This window comes from Crocuta crocuta, unplaced genomic scaffold (genome assembly GCF_008692635.1).
Source record: "Crocuta crocuta isolate KB4526 unplaced genomic scaffold, BGI_CrCroc_1.0 scaffold77, whole genome shotgun sequence".
Classification (NCBI taxonomy): Eukaryota; Metazoa; Chordata; class Mammalia; order Carnivora; family Hyaenidae; genus Crocuta; species Crocuta crocuta.
Window position 1 is genome coordinate 6,934,493 of NW_027532172.1, and position 12,321 is coordinate 6,946,813.

General features: G+C 38.0%; 1 protein-coding gene across 4 annotated transcripts in view; it reads left to right on the forward strand.

The window, feature by feature from the left end:
- The window catches only part of RBM6 (RNA binding motif protein 6), a 93,609-nt gene that overhangs the window by 16,050 nt on the left and 65,238 nt on the right, over positions 1-12,321 (forward strand). Inside the window, exons 2-5 of one of the 4 annotated variants that reach the window (XM_077777379.1) lie at positions 1,849-1,955; positions 6,502-7,780; positions 9,326-9,415; positions 10,646-10,715. In XM_077777379.1, coding sequence (XP_077633505.1) covers positions 1,912-1,955; positions 6,502-7,780; positions 9,326-9,415; positions 10,646-10,715 — 1,483 coding nt within the window. In that variant the 5' untranslated portion in view covers positions 1,849-1,911. Of the gene's footprint in view, positions 1-1,848; positions 1,956-6,492; positions 7,781-9,325; positions 9,416-10,645; positions 10,716-12,321 lie in introns of those variants that run through there. The other 3 variants (XM_077777380.1, XM_077777384.1, XM_077777382.1) reach the window with 3 other exon arrangements.

The following is a 12,321-nucleotide window of genomic DNA, read 5'->3' on the forward strand; positions in this document are numbered from 1 at the left end:
TTTATTTGAAGTTTATTTATTTGATAGAGAGAGAGCGCCACACACGTGTGTGGGGCAGAGAGAGAGAGAGAGAGAGAGAATTTCTAGCAGGCTCTGTGCTGTTGGCACAGAGTCCAACATGGGGCTCGAACTCAGAAACTGTGAGGTCATGACCTGAGCCGAGATCAAGAGTTGGAGGCTTAACTGAATCAGCCACCTAGGAGTTCCTTCATCTTTTTTAGTAGCTGCCCCAAAAATCCTGGAGATGGCTTGACTTGAGTTACATGCCCATTTTAATTTTATTTTGTATTTATTTTTTTAACAGTAGAAAATTAAATTTAGTGTCATACATATGAGGAATCCATACAGCCATGAAATTCTCAAAGTAGTATCGCAAAACGAGGACATACTGAATAAGGAGAGGGGTAGGAGTCTTAGGTAGGAAGACCATTAGCAGGAAGGTGAGAAGAGATGTTTGGGAAACAAAGTTTGCCCTATTATGCAGATAAGATTTTTAGTAAAAAGGAATCTCGGGGCACCTGGGTGGCTCAGCCAGTTAAGCGTCTGGCTTCAGCTCAGGTCATGATCTCACAGTTCATGGATTCAAGCCCCACGTCGGGCTCTGGGCTGACAGCTCAGAGCCCGGAGCCTGTCTTCGGATTCTGTGTCTCCCTCTCTCTCTGCCCCTCCCCTGCTCATGCTCTGTCTCTTAGGAGCTCTCTTCCTGATGTAATCAGGCAGTTAAGGAGGTAAAAACCTTTTCCTGATAGGTTTTGATTTCTTTTAATTCAAAATAATGTTTATACCATAGTGGTATATCTTAGTATGTGTTCTCCCCCCCCCCCCTTTTTTTTTTCTGAGAGAGAGAAAGCTTGGGAGCAGGATCAGGGCAGGAGCACAGGGAGAGGGAGCAAGTTCCATACCCTGTGTGGAGCCCTCATGCGGGGCTGATCTCACAAGTGTGAGATAATGACCTCAAATGAGCCAAAAATCAAGAATCAGATGCTTAACAACTGAGTCACCCAGACCCCATTGCCTGGCCATTTTTTGAGCAATCACTGGGATGAGGGTGGTAGACTATTCTGATTGGCCAGGCTGGATTGTGTGGGATCAACTACAGACTGAAAATGGTGTTAATATTAAGATGCTGTTTCCAAAAAGGAAGATGAATGAATGCTGGAAAAATTAGTGAGTATTTAGTAAGTATAACACATTCTTAGTACATTGAGGAATTTATGATGCCCCATAGTACACATTTTTAATTAAAAGTGTATTTCTTGAGGTACTTGTGGCTTAGTCTGGTTGAGCTCTTAATTTTGGTTTAGGTCATGATTTCAGGGTCAGGAGATCGAGCCCTGCATATGCTATGCACTGGATGTGGAGCCTGCTTGAGATTCCCTCCCTCCCCCCCTTTTCCGCCACCCTCCTCTGCTCCTCTCCCTTACCCTTGTGCATTTTCTCTCTCCTTGCTCTAAAAAAATTTTTAATGTATTTCTCTTGTTATAAATTAATAAGTAAATGTTTAAAAGTGACTTGCAGGGGTGCCTAGGTGTCTCAGTCGGTTAAGCGGCTGACTTTGGCTCAGGTCACGATCTCACAGTTCGTGGGTTCGAGCCCCGTGGCAGGCCTTGTGCTGACAGCTAAGAGCCTGGAGCCTGTTTAGGATTCTGTGTCTCCCTCTGCCCCTCCCCTACTCATGCTCTGTCTCCTCTGTCTCAAAAATAAGTAAACACTGTATAAAAAAAATTTTTGTAAAGTGACTTCCAAAAATGTCTCTGCTGTTGTTCCTGATAAGCCAAGGTAGTGGAAATTAGTTTAGCCTTTACTTCATATTCTAATGTGTTTGTCTTTGTGGTTTGTTATATACAGGTACTACTATAACCACAGTTTGGTAGCAAAAGGATCTACTTACTGGGCCCTCTTGACATAGAGATGTGGGGGGATTCTCGATCTGCTAATAGAACAGGACCTTTTCGGTAAGTCTTGAAATTTGAATATTGAAATTTTTAATGATAACATTTTTCGGTCGGCCATAAAGGGGGATATTTTCTTTGTATAAAAACAGCTCTGGGGGAAAAAAAACCCAGCTCTGGTTTGTTTGTATATTTACCTAGAGAGAATACACACACACTAGCGAGCGAGAGGAAGAGAGAGAGAATCTCAGTCAGGCTTCATGCCCAGCGCAGAGCCTGACTCAGGGCTTGGTCTAACAACCATGAGATCATGACCTGAGCTGAAACCAAGAGTAGGATGTTTAACTGACTAAGCCACCCAGGAGCCTCTGGAAATTTTTTAAATAGTTTCTGTTATTTTTAAAAAACCAGAACTGGGGTGCCTGAATGCCTCAGTCAGTTAAGCGACTGACTCTTGGTTTCAGCTCAGGTCATGATTGCAGGGTTGTGAGTTCAAACCCCTTGCTGACAGAACAGAGCCTACCTAGGACTTTTCCCTCTGCTCCCCCCCCCGCCAATAAATAAATAAACATAAAAATTTTTTTCTCTTCCTTTCCAAAGTGATTGTGAGGTTGAATACCAAGCATGCCAATACAAGTGTTTTTTATTTTAGCACCTTTTTAAAAAAAATGTTGATTTTTGAGAGAGAGAGAGAGAGAGAGAAAGAGTAAGCACAAGCAGGGGAGGGGCAGAGAGAGAAGGAGACACAGAATGCGAAGCAGGCTCAAGGCTCTGAGCTGTCAGCACAGAGCCCAACAGGGAGCTTGAACCGTGAATCATGAGATTATGACTTGAGTTGACTGACTGAGCCACCCATGTGCTAAAAAATTAGCATTTTTTTTAAACATTAAAAAAGAATCCCCTCAATATTATTTTTGTAAGATTCTTTTAACAAAATAATACATACATGGCTAATAAGGAAAGTTAGCAAAAACGTACATAAACATATATGTACATAAGCGTTTTATTAAGTTCACTAATTTATATCTAGAATCCAGAACTGTGTTTTGTCCATGCTACATTGTGTTTCACTTACCAAAAATAGTTCTCAGAAAAAAAAATTACTTGATGCAATTTTCTGAGGTATATTTCAATTTTAGGGATTACTGGGTACAAAAAGTAGTTGAGAAAGTGGTACAATTCAGTTATTAGTAGATTAGTAGATTATATTTTAGATTTGCAGGGAGTTAATTTTTTTATAGCCAATATAATAAACACTCATGATTGTATTTATAAAAATTTTTTTTGTTTGTTTTATTTATTTTTGAGACAGAGAGAGACAGAGCATGAGTGGGGGAGGGGCAGAGAGAGAGGGAGACACAGAATCTGAAACAGGCTCCAGGCTCTGAGCTGTCAGCACAGAACCTGATGCGGTGCTCAAACCCACAAACCATGTGATCATGACCTGAGCTGAAGTCAGATGCTTAACTGACTGAGCTACCCAGGCGCCCCTCATGATTGTATTTATAAAACCTTTGTATTGTGCTGACAGTAAAGTGCCAAAGGAATGTGATTTTTATCGTTTTACTTGGTGTATGGCAAAGAAATCCAACCTTTAAGGTTATATGTTAAAAAGTATTGATGTGCCCTTGAAACTTGTTACTAGTAAATTTTCGTTTGGATTGGCAATCTGCAAGATTGCCAGTTCAAAAAGCGTTCTCACTATTCTTAAGCTTGGGGTTCCAATGAAAACTTTAGGTTGAGAACTGGGTTTTTAAAATCCATATAATATTTAGTAAAGCTAGTGTTTCATAAATACTAAATGATTGGGTCTTTCTGCTTAGCAGTCTTTATGAACTGACGCACTGCCCGCTGCGCTAAGAAGGCACCTTGCTCAGCGGTCTTTAAATTAAAGCAATGGTGGTGATGCTGGATATGTTTTTCTTTTTAAAATTTAAGGTGTGTGTCAGTGGTAGTAAATTATAGCCTGCAGCTCACTTTTGTTTTATTGGAACACAGCCTAATCATTTGTTTATAAATTGTCTATGATTGCTTCCGTGTTACAATGGCAAAGTTGAATAGTTATGATGAAAACTACAAAGCCTAATATAATACTGTCTGGCTCTTTGTGGAAACTTCGCCAGTCCCTAATCTAGATCAGTTTATACTTTAACATTTTTAAATATTTAGATTGTAATCTATCCTTTTTTACCTATATTTATGGATGACTATTTTGTAAATAAGGCTGTTTCGTATAGAAATTAACCTAATTTAATTTAAATTGTTTGGGTAAGCCTTAAGAAATGTTGGGTAACCTTAGCTCTATTGCATAACTTAAAAAAAAACTTTCAGAACATTTTTTCTTTGACCAATTTATTATCTAAAATTCTATTCCCCCACCTTCATTTTATTTTATTTTATTTTATTTATTTTTTTAAATGTTTTATTTATTTCTAGGCGAGAGAGAGAGAGAGAGACAGTGTGAACAGGGGAGGGTCAGAGAGAGAGGGAGTCACAGACTGAAAGAGGCTCCAGGCTCTGAGCTGGCAGTCAGCACAGAGCCCGACGCGGGGCTCGAACCCACGAACCGAGATCATGACCTAAGCGAAAGTCGGGACGCTTAAACGACTAAGCCACCCAGGCGCCCCTCCCCCACCTTCATTTTAAATAAGTTATTACATGCTATTTTTAAGATCTTTGACTAAAAGGGAGACATAAGTTATATAGCATAAGTTTTTGGGAAACTAGTTTGGATTTTTAAAAAGATATCTTGCAGGAAAATGATTATGTATTTCATTTTAACTTCTTAGATTTTATTTTATTTGGTTGAAATTGATTTTCATAGTCACTGCTAATTTATGTTAATAGAACTGTGTCTTGAATAGTCTGCATAAAATACAGTTCTAAGAACCCTAGAGTATAGTAGGTTATTCTAGATCAATTTGATCTTCCCAACTTAAGAGAGTAAGATAATCTTTAGGGCAGTATTTAAAGATAGTGTTAGATGCATTTGTTCAGAAAACATGTAGATTTAGATGCCTCAGCACCCATGAGTGTTTACTGAGGCTTAAATCTTCCTGCAAGCTAATTATTGGGATTTGATGATTGTAAATAAGACACTAGAGTTAGTGGTAATGTCTCAGTTTTAGTATAATACTGTATTGACTTATGAAGAACATTTAAAGTTTCTCCTCTTATGGTGAACCACATAGACATAACTAATGTTAATGGGAGCTAATAGAAATCATCATGTTCTGAAAATCCATTAAATATGCATCATTCTAATTTTCAGGTTACTGTTGTTAAAGTCCTATTATTTTAAGAGAGGATTTGGCCTTGTAACAGTCTCTCCTGAACTGAGTGACCTAGAATCAGTTGTCCTTTAAGTCTTTCTCTGGTATGGTATGCGCTCAGAAGGGCCATATAATAGAACCTATATATTCTGGAAGAAGATAACTGATTTGGACTTGATTTCCTAATATAATACTTGGTTTTACTGCAAAATAGCAGATAACTCATCAGGTCATTTCATGTTTTCCTCTTTCATGCTCTCCCCTTTCCCTTAAGCTTAGGATCTAGGTATCTAATTGCAGATTTAAATTCCGTTTTACCAAAGCCAAAGCATGTAAAATGCTCTGAAGGTTAGGGAAGAACTGGGTAGAATGAAAGACTAGGACAGTTCTCATTTATCTCTTGAGTTTTGTAAGCTGAGAATGTGAATTTAAATTACTTTGCTTATTTTTAAATATTTTTTTTACTATTAAAAACTAGCTTGAGACATTAGAATCTGGGATATCAGTTTCTTTGGGACCTGGAGATAATACTTGAAGGCCTTAATGCTCTAAGTCCTTTTCAGCATTAAGCTTCTGGATGCTGTTGCTTGGCTAGGTTGATGTATGAACACTTTGTGGCATGATTCATGCTGCCTTTTGTGATACTCTTGGATAGTATTAATAATAGGATCCAAGTGAGAGTGCTTCTAGGTGGAGCGACTGTAGAACTGGATTTTAGATGCAGCCAGGGCTGATGCTCAGCTAATATACACTTGTGTGCTCCTGCTGGTGATTTACAGCCAGTGTTCCTTCATTTTGGACCTGCATCCATTCTAATCTAAATAGTGTCCAGCTATGCTGTAGCTGTAATCAGATATTTTGGAATGTTATCCCTGTATACTGAAATGCCAAAGACACCTCCTAAAATTTACTGTCATACATTTATGGTGCATTGATTTATTTGATATATAGGAATCATCATGTTGATCTTGGAATTCTAAGTTCCCTGGCTGTAGGAAATGGAAATTTTTGTAGTATGTCACCATTGCTAGCTTATCTGGTGTTGCGGATTTTCCCTGTTGCAGGACTGGGTGAAAGCTTTTTCTGCAGCAGTCATGTTGAAAACCTTGTGTTGACTTTCCTCGTGTTCTGAAATGGGAGCATTAAAGTTACTCCGCCACTTCGTCTTAAAATAGCAAAACATTGCTGTTTTCTGCAGATCTAGGACCTTGTTACAGAACTCTGCCAAAAAAAAAAAATGTTTGCAGAAGAATGTGCTGTGATTAGAGAAGAATATGCTGGTGTGTAGATTTCAAACTCTCTGGACAATATGAATAACACTGTCTTTGTTTCTACAGTGGGAGCCAAGAAGAAAGGTTTGCTCCCGGGTGGAACAGGGATTATCCTCCTCCTCCCCTTAAGAGTCATGCTCAAGAGAGACACTCTGGCAACTTTCCTGGCAGAGATTCACTTCCCTTTGATTTCCAGGGGCATTCGGGGCCTCCCTTTGCAAATGTAGAGGAGCATTCTTTCAGCTATGGAGCTAGAGACGGACCACATGGTGACTATCGAGGAGGGGAGGGACCTGGACATGATTTCAGGGGGGGAGATTTTTCATCTTCTGATTTCCAGAGCAGAGATTCATCACAGTTGGACTTCAGGGGTAGGGATATACATTCTGGGGATTTTCGGGATAGAGAAGGACCACCTATGGACTATAGGGGAGGAGATGGTACTTCTATGGAGTATAGAGGTAGGGAGACATCTCACATGAATTACAGAGACAGGGATGCTCACACTGTTGACTTCAGAGGTAGGGAGGCTCCTTCATCTGACTTCAGGGGCCGGGGCACTTATGATTTAGATTTTAGAGGTCGGGATGGATCCCATGCAGATTTTAGGGCAAGAGATTTGTCAGATTTGGATTTCAGGGCCAGAGACCAGTCCCGTTCTGATTTTAGGAATAGAGATGTATCTGATTTGGACTTCAGGGACAAAGATGGAACACAGGTGGACTTTAGAGGCCGAGGTTCAGGTACTAGTGATCTAGACTTTAGGGACAGGGATATGCCACATTCAGATTTCAGAGGTAGACACAGGTCCAGGACTGATCAGGATTTTAGGAGCAGAGAGGTGGGACCTTGTATGGAGTTTAAAGATAGGGAGATGCCCTCTGTGGATCCAAATATTTTGGATTACATACAACCCTCTACACAAGATAGAGAACATTCTGGTATGAACATGAACAAGAGAGAAGAATCCACACATGACCATACAACAGAAAGGCCTGCTTTTGGCATTCAGAAAGGAGAATTTGAACATTCAGAAACAAGAGAAGGAGAAAAACAAGATGTAGCCTTTGAACATGAGTCTTCATCGGACTTTCAAAACAGCGAAAGTCCACTTCAAGACCAAGACAAGTCACAGCTTTCTGGAGGCGAACAACAGAGTTCAAATGCTGGTGTGTTTAAAGAAGAAGGTGGTCTAGACTTTCTTGGCCGAGAAGACACTGATTACAGAAGCATGGAGTATCGTGATGTGGATCACAGGCTGCCAGGAAGCCAAATATTTGGCTATGGCCAGAGCAAGTCTTTTCCAGAGGGCAAAACTTCCCGAGATGCCCAACGAGACCTTCAGGTATGTTAATGGAGTAGATTCCTTTTCTGCTGGATGAAGTGTAAAGTCTAGGATCCTTGGTCCTGGGACCCTTCTTGTATAACTATTAAAAAACAAATGGGAGTCAGTAGAGCATGTGACTCTTGATCTTGGGGTTGTAAATTTGAGTCCAGGTTGGGTATAGAGATTATTTAAAAATAAAACCCTTAAAAAAAAAACCCAAAATGTATATTCAGGAATGGAATGTACATCTCTAGAGCAGTGGCTCTCAGCTTGAGGATCATACTTTTGGTGTGATCATACTTCTTTTGCTTTATGGTGCTGATTGAAATGCATTGGGATGATTTAGTTAGAAAGTACGTCTTCAGGAGTTGGTTCTCTAAATTCTTGCTAGTCAGACCTTGTGGCTATATAGGGTGCATTTTCTTTCTTTCTTCCTTCCTTTCTTTCTTTCTTTCTTTCTTTCTTTCTTTCTTTCTTTCTTTCTTTCTTTCTTTCTTTCTTGTTTATTTATTTTGAGAGAGAGAGAGAGAGAACTCATGTGCACAAATGAGCAGAGGAGGGGCAGAGAGAGGGATGGAGAGAGAGAATCCCAAGTAGGCTCTGCATTGTCAGCCCAGAGTCCTATGCAGGGCTTGAACCCACGAATCGGGAGATCATGACTTGAGTTGAGACCAAGAGTTGGACGATTAACCGACCAAGCCACCCAGACACCGTAGGGTGCATTTTCTTGTTTAAACTCATTTAGGATACACAGAATACCTACGAGTCTTTTCCTAGTCATGAGGAAGTGATGGTAATGTTACAAGTATCTTCTTACAGTTAACTTAATTGACTTAATTGTTGAATTTCAATATATATAATATATAATCTAATGTGTATATAATCTAAGAGAAGAGAGTTATGTTTGCAGTTGGTTAATGCAAATATTATCTTTTGAAATAGATTTTTCTAATCTGTACTCAGGTTTTTATTATTTTGGACAGTAATCCTAAGACATGCTAACCAAATAATGGATTTTGAGAATGTTAGAGCTCATTGACTATATAATTTCTTGTTCAAGATACTTTCAAGAGTAAAAGACATCAGAGTTTTGAGCTTTTGTGAATATGGAAAATGAAGATTTCTCTGAATTGTACTGTTAAGTTATATGGTCAGATGATACCTTTTGATCTTGTTCTGAAATTTGTTTATAGTTGATATCTTTGACAAGTGGCATCTGATTTAAATATTTTTTATATTTTCTCATTCAGGAAAAGAAAATTATATTTATGAGAATATGTTAGGGTTTTTTTTTTCCTGATTATAAGTCCTTTCAGTGTTGTTTCTTTTAATGCTCTGCTTTACTATTTCAAGATTCTTCAGTGAGCCTTGGCTTTAGCACACTCACATACTAATGATTTGAAATCAAATTTGGAACTCAAAAAATAGAGAAAAATGTAATTTTTCATATCTTAATATGATAAGGTAATTTTGATTTTTTCCTTAGAACCTGTATTTAACCTTTACTTTCATTTGCATACTAACATACGTTTTTCTGAAATAATCTTTTATTGTGGATTCAAGGATCAAGATTATAGGACTGGCCCAAATGAGGAGAAACCAAGCAAGCTTATTCGATTAAGTGGGGTGCCTGAAAATGCCACAAAAGAAGAGGCAAGTCTCTTTTTTGTTTTTCCTTTTTTTTCCGTCAATTAAAAAATGTTTTTTAACTTTTTATTTTGAAAGTTAATAGATTCACAGGATGGTGCAAAGAAATGTACAGGGAAGTTTTGGGTATCCTTCCTGTAGGGTTAACGTTTTGTATTATTATAGTACAATAGCTAAACCAGGAAATTGGCTCTGGTACAATCCATGGAACTTATTTAGGTTTCAGCAGTTATACATTCACTCACTGGGGTGGGGTTTGTTTAAAAAAAAAAAAGACATGATTGCTGTCTTTGGACCTGATAACCATCCTTTAGGGCATAATCTAAGAGGGAGGATTGGATTGCACACATAAAGATGCAGTTTATTTACAACAGTAAAAACTGGTAGCTGCCAAACAACTCCTCATTGTTAAAGAACAGGCTGACTAAATTATGGCTGAAGGTACAGGGAAATCTGGTCAGAATATTACAATAAGAAGAGCAAACTGCATACTCTGTGCCAGACATTATGTGATGCTTACATGCATTAGTTCTTTAATTATCACAGTACCTTATGAATAGGTACTCTTTATTCATTCCCTCCAAATATTAAGCATATGCTGGGCCCTGAATAATATAGCCGTGGATAGTATAAAGTCACTGCCTCCATGGGTAATAAAAAAGTAAACAAAAGCCCATAATTTCAGGCAGTGATAAATGCTCTGAAGATAACTAAAATAAAAGTGTAAAGCGTAACTGGGGTAGGGAGCTGTTTTCGATTGGGTAGTTGGGGAAGGCATCACTAAGAAAATAACATTTGAGCCAAGCCTGAATGCTGTGAGAGAACAATCCATTTGAAGATGGGGAAAAGAACTGATTAGGTATGAGGAAGTTAAGTGCCTTTGCCTTGTACTGACTTGAGCCCAGGGCATCATCTTCTCTTTAACACATGAGACACTCAGCACTGAAAAGTTACACAGCAAGAGAGCAGGAGAGGCTTGAAATGTAGACAGTCTGATTTCAGAGCTCAAGTTCTTGACAGTTATGCTCTTTCTGCCTTTTTTACATACTTAGGAAGTTTTGAATAATTATGTTCTACTCATTAACAGTTTGAATGCCTAGAGTATGCATGGGTTAAGTTTGCCTTTATAAAGTAATGATAGCTTTAAATTACGTAGAATAAAAACCAGTAGGGAAAGTTAAATATTCATGTCAGATAATAATTTGTGTCATCAGTGTAAACACCGTGTTCTTGCAGATTCTTAATGCCTTTCGGACTCCTGATGGCATGCCTGTAAAGGACTTGCAGTTGAAGGAGTATAACACAGGTGAGTTTCTGGACATGCATGTGGCATTGGGTTAGGAAGGGTATTTGTCAGATCTCTGCATCATGTGCTACTCAATCTTTTTAAGAAACCACAGTTAAGATTTCCAGAAGCCTCCTGTTGATGCCTTCAAATAACAGCCAGCTTAGTCTTAGCTGTGGTTCTTTGTGGCTTTGTCCACACGTGGGCGATGAGGATGCATGTTCCAGTTCTTCTGGGTGACTATGAGATATAAAGTGAGTGTTGTAGCATTTATCCCTGAATATATTTTATATAATCATTTAACTGGCTATTTATGTTCTTCATGGTGGTGGTGTTTTTATGTTTAAGCCCATAGGTTTTAATACACTTACTATATTTAAAAATTTACATTTCATTACTTCAGCGTGAAACTTAAAACTTTGCAGAGAAATTGTACAACTTAGTGGTTTCTTGAATTTTTAGTCTTGCTCTGAGAATGAAGTCCTGCAACAGCTGTTTTGTTGAAATCCACGAATAGATCCAGAAGAGCTTTCTCTTTGACCTCTGCTCTGTGGTCTGAACTGCAGATTAAACTTTTCATAATATCCTCCTAGTGTTTTAGAGTACCAAGTTCAGTCAGTTCCTTCAAATCTTAATACATTACAGAAAAAGTGGAAGTGAAATGTTAGGCATTCAAGGCATTGACTGATGTTTTTAGGTTACGTAATATGAAATGGTTTAAAAATGAAAGTAATCTTTAAGTGATCTCTTTTGCAGAATTTTAAATTGAAAAACGTAGAGCGTTAATCTATTTACAGAATTTTAGTAATCCAAATTAAAGAACTCTTCAAGAAAGAATGTGCTGTATTTTGAGGATATAGTTTACTTCTAAACAATTCATATGGAATAAATTTTTTGTGTTTACTAGTTAGCTTCTTCTTCAGTTTGGTTCTGCAGAGGGAAACTATCCATAAAAATAAATTTTTGTGCTTGAAATAATTTGGCATTTGTGTCATGTCTAGAAATAGTTGGTCTGTAATTTGAGAATAAACTCAGAAACATTATCTTTTAGAAAGCTAATTTTTTTTGTTTTAAAAGCATCAATTCTGAATTTATGGAAACAGAAGAGTAGTTATGTTCTTACACATTCACGTCTTTTTTTTTGTGCGCGTGTTTCGTGCACACTTTCTTAGTTCACTATTATCTTTAGGAACTAAAAGCAGAATTTATAGGCTGCAGTTATTTTTCAGCTGACAGCAGTAACCTCAGCTTTGGCCTTGTTTCCTGAACTGTGTTTTCCTTAAGGATTGGTATATTTAGGAAAGGAGATGTCTTGATGTATAAATAGCACCTTAAACTCTTCATTTCTTTAGTACTCACGGACTTTATGTTATCAGATTTATTAGCAGAGTAATACTTACATTAACGTATAAGGTCCATAGAAGTTGTTCTTAAATTTGCTTATTGTAGTAGCTGTTAGAATAGTAATTGGCAGATGTGAGACATTAATACTCATGTAAAATCATTCAAGACCGTGGTTAAAAAAAAAACCACCTTTCAGGAAATAAAATATTTTCTCGGCGTTTTATTATATGAAGTGATGCTGTATTAAAAGTAGATATTTGGAGGGGCGCCTGGGTGGCTTAGT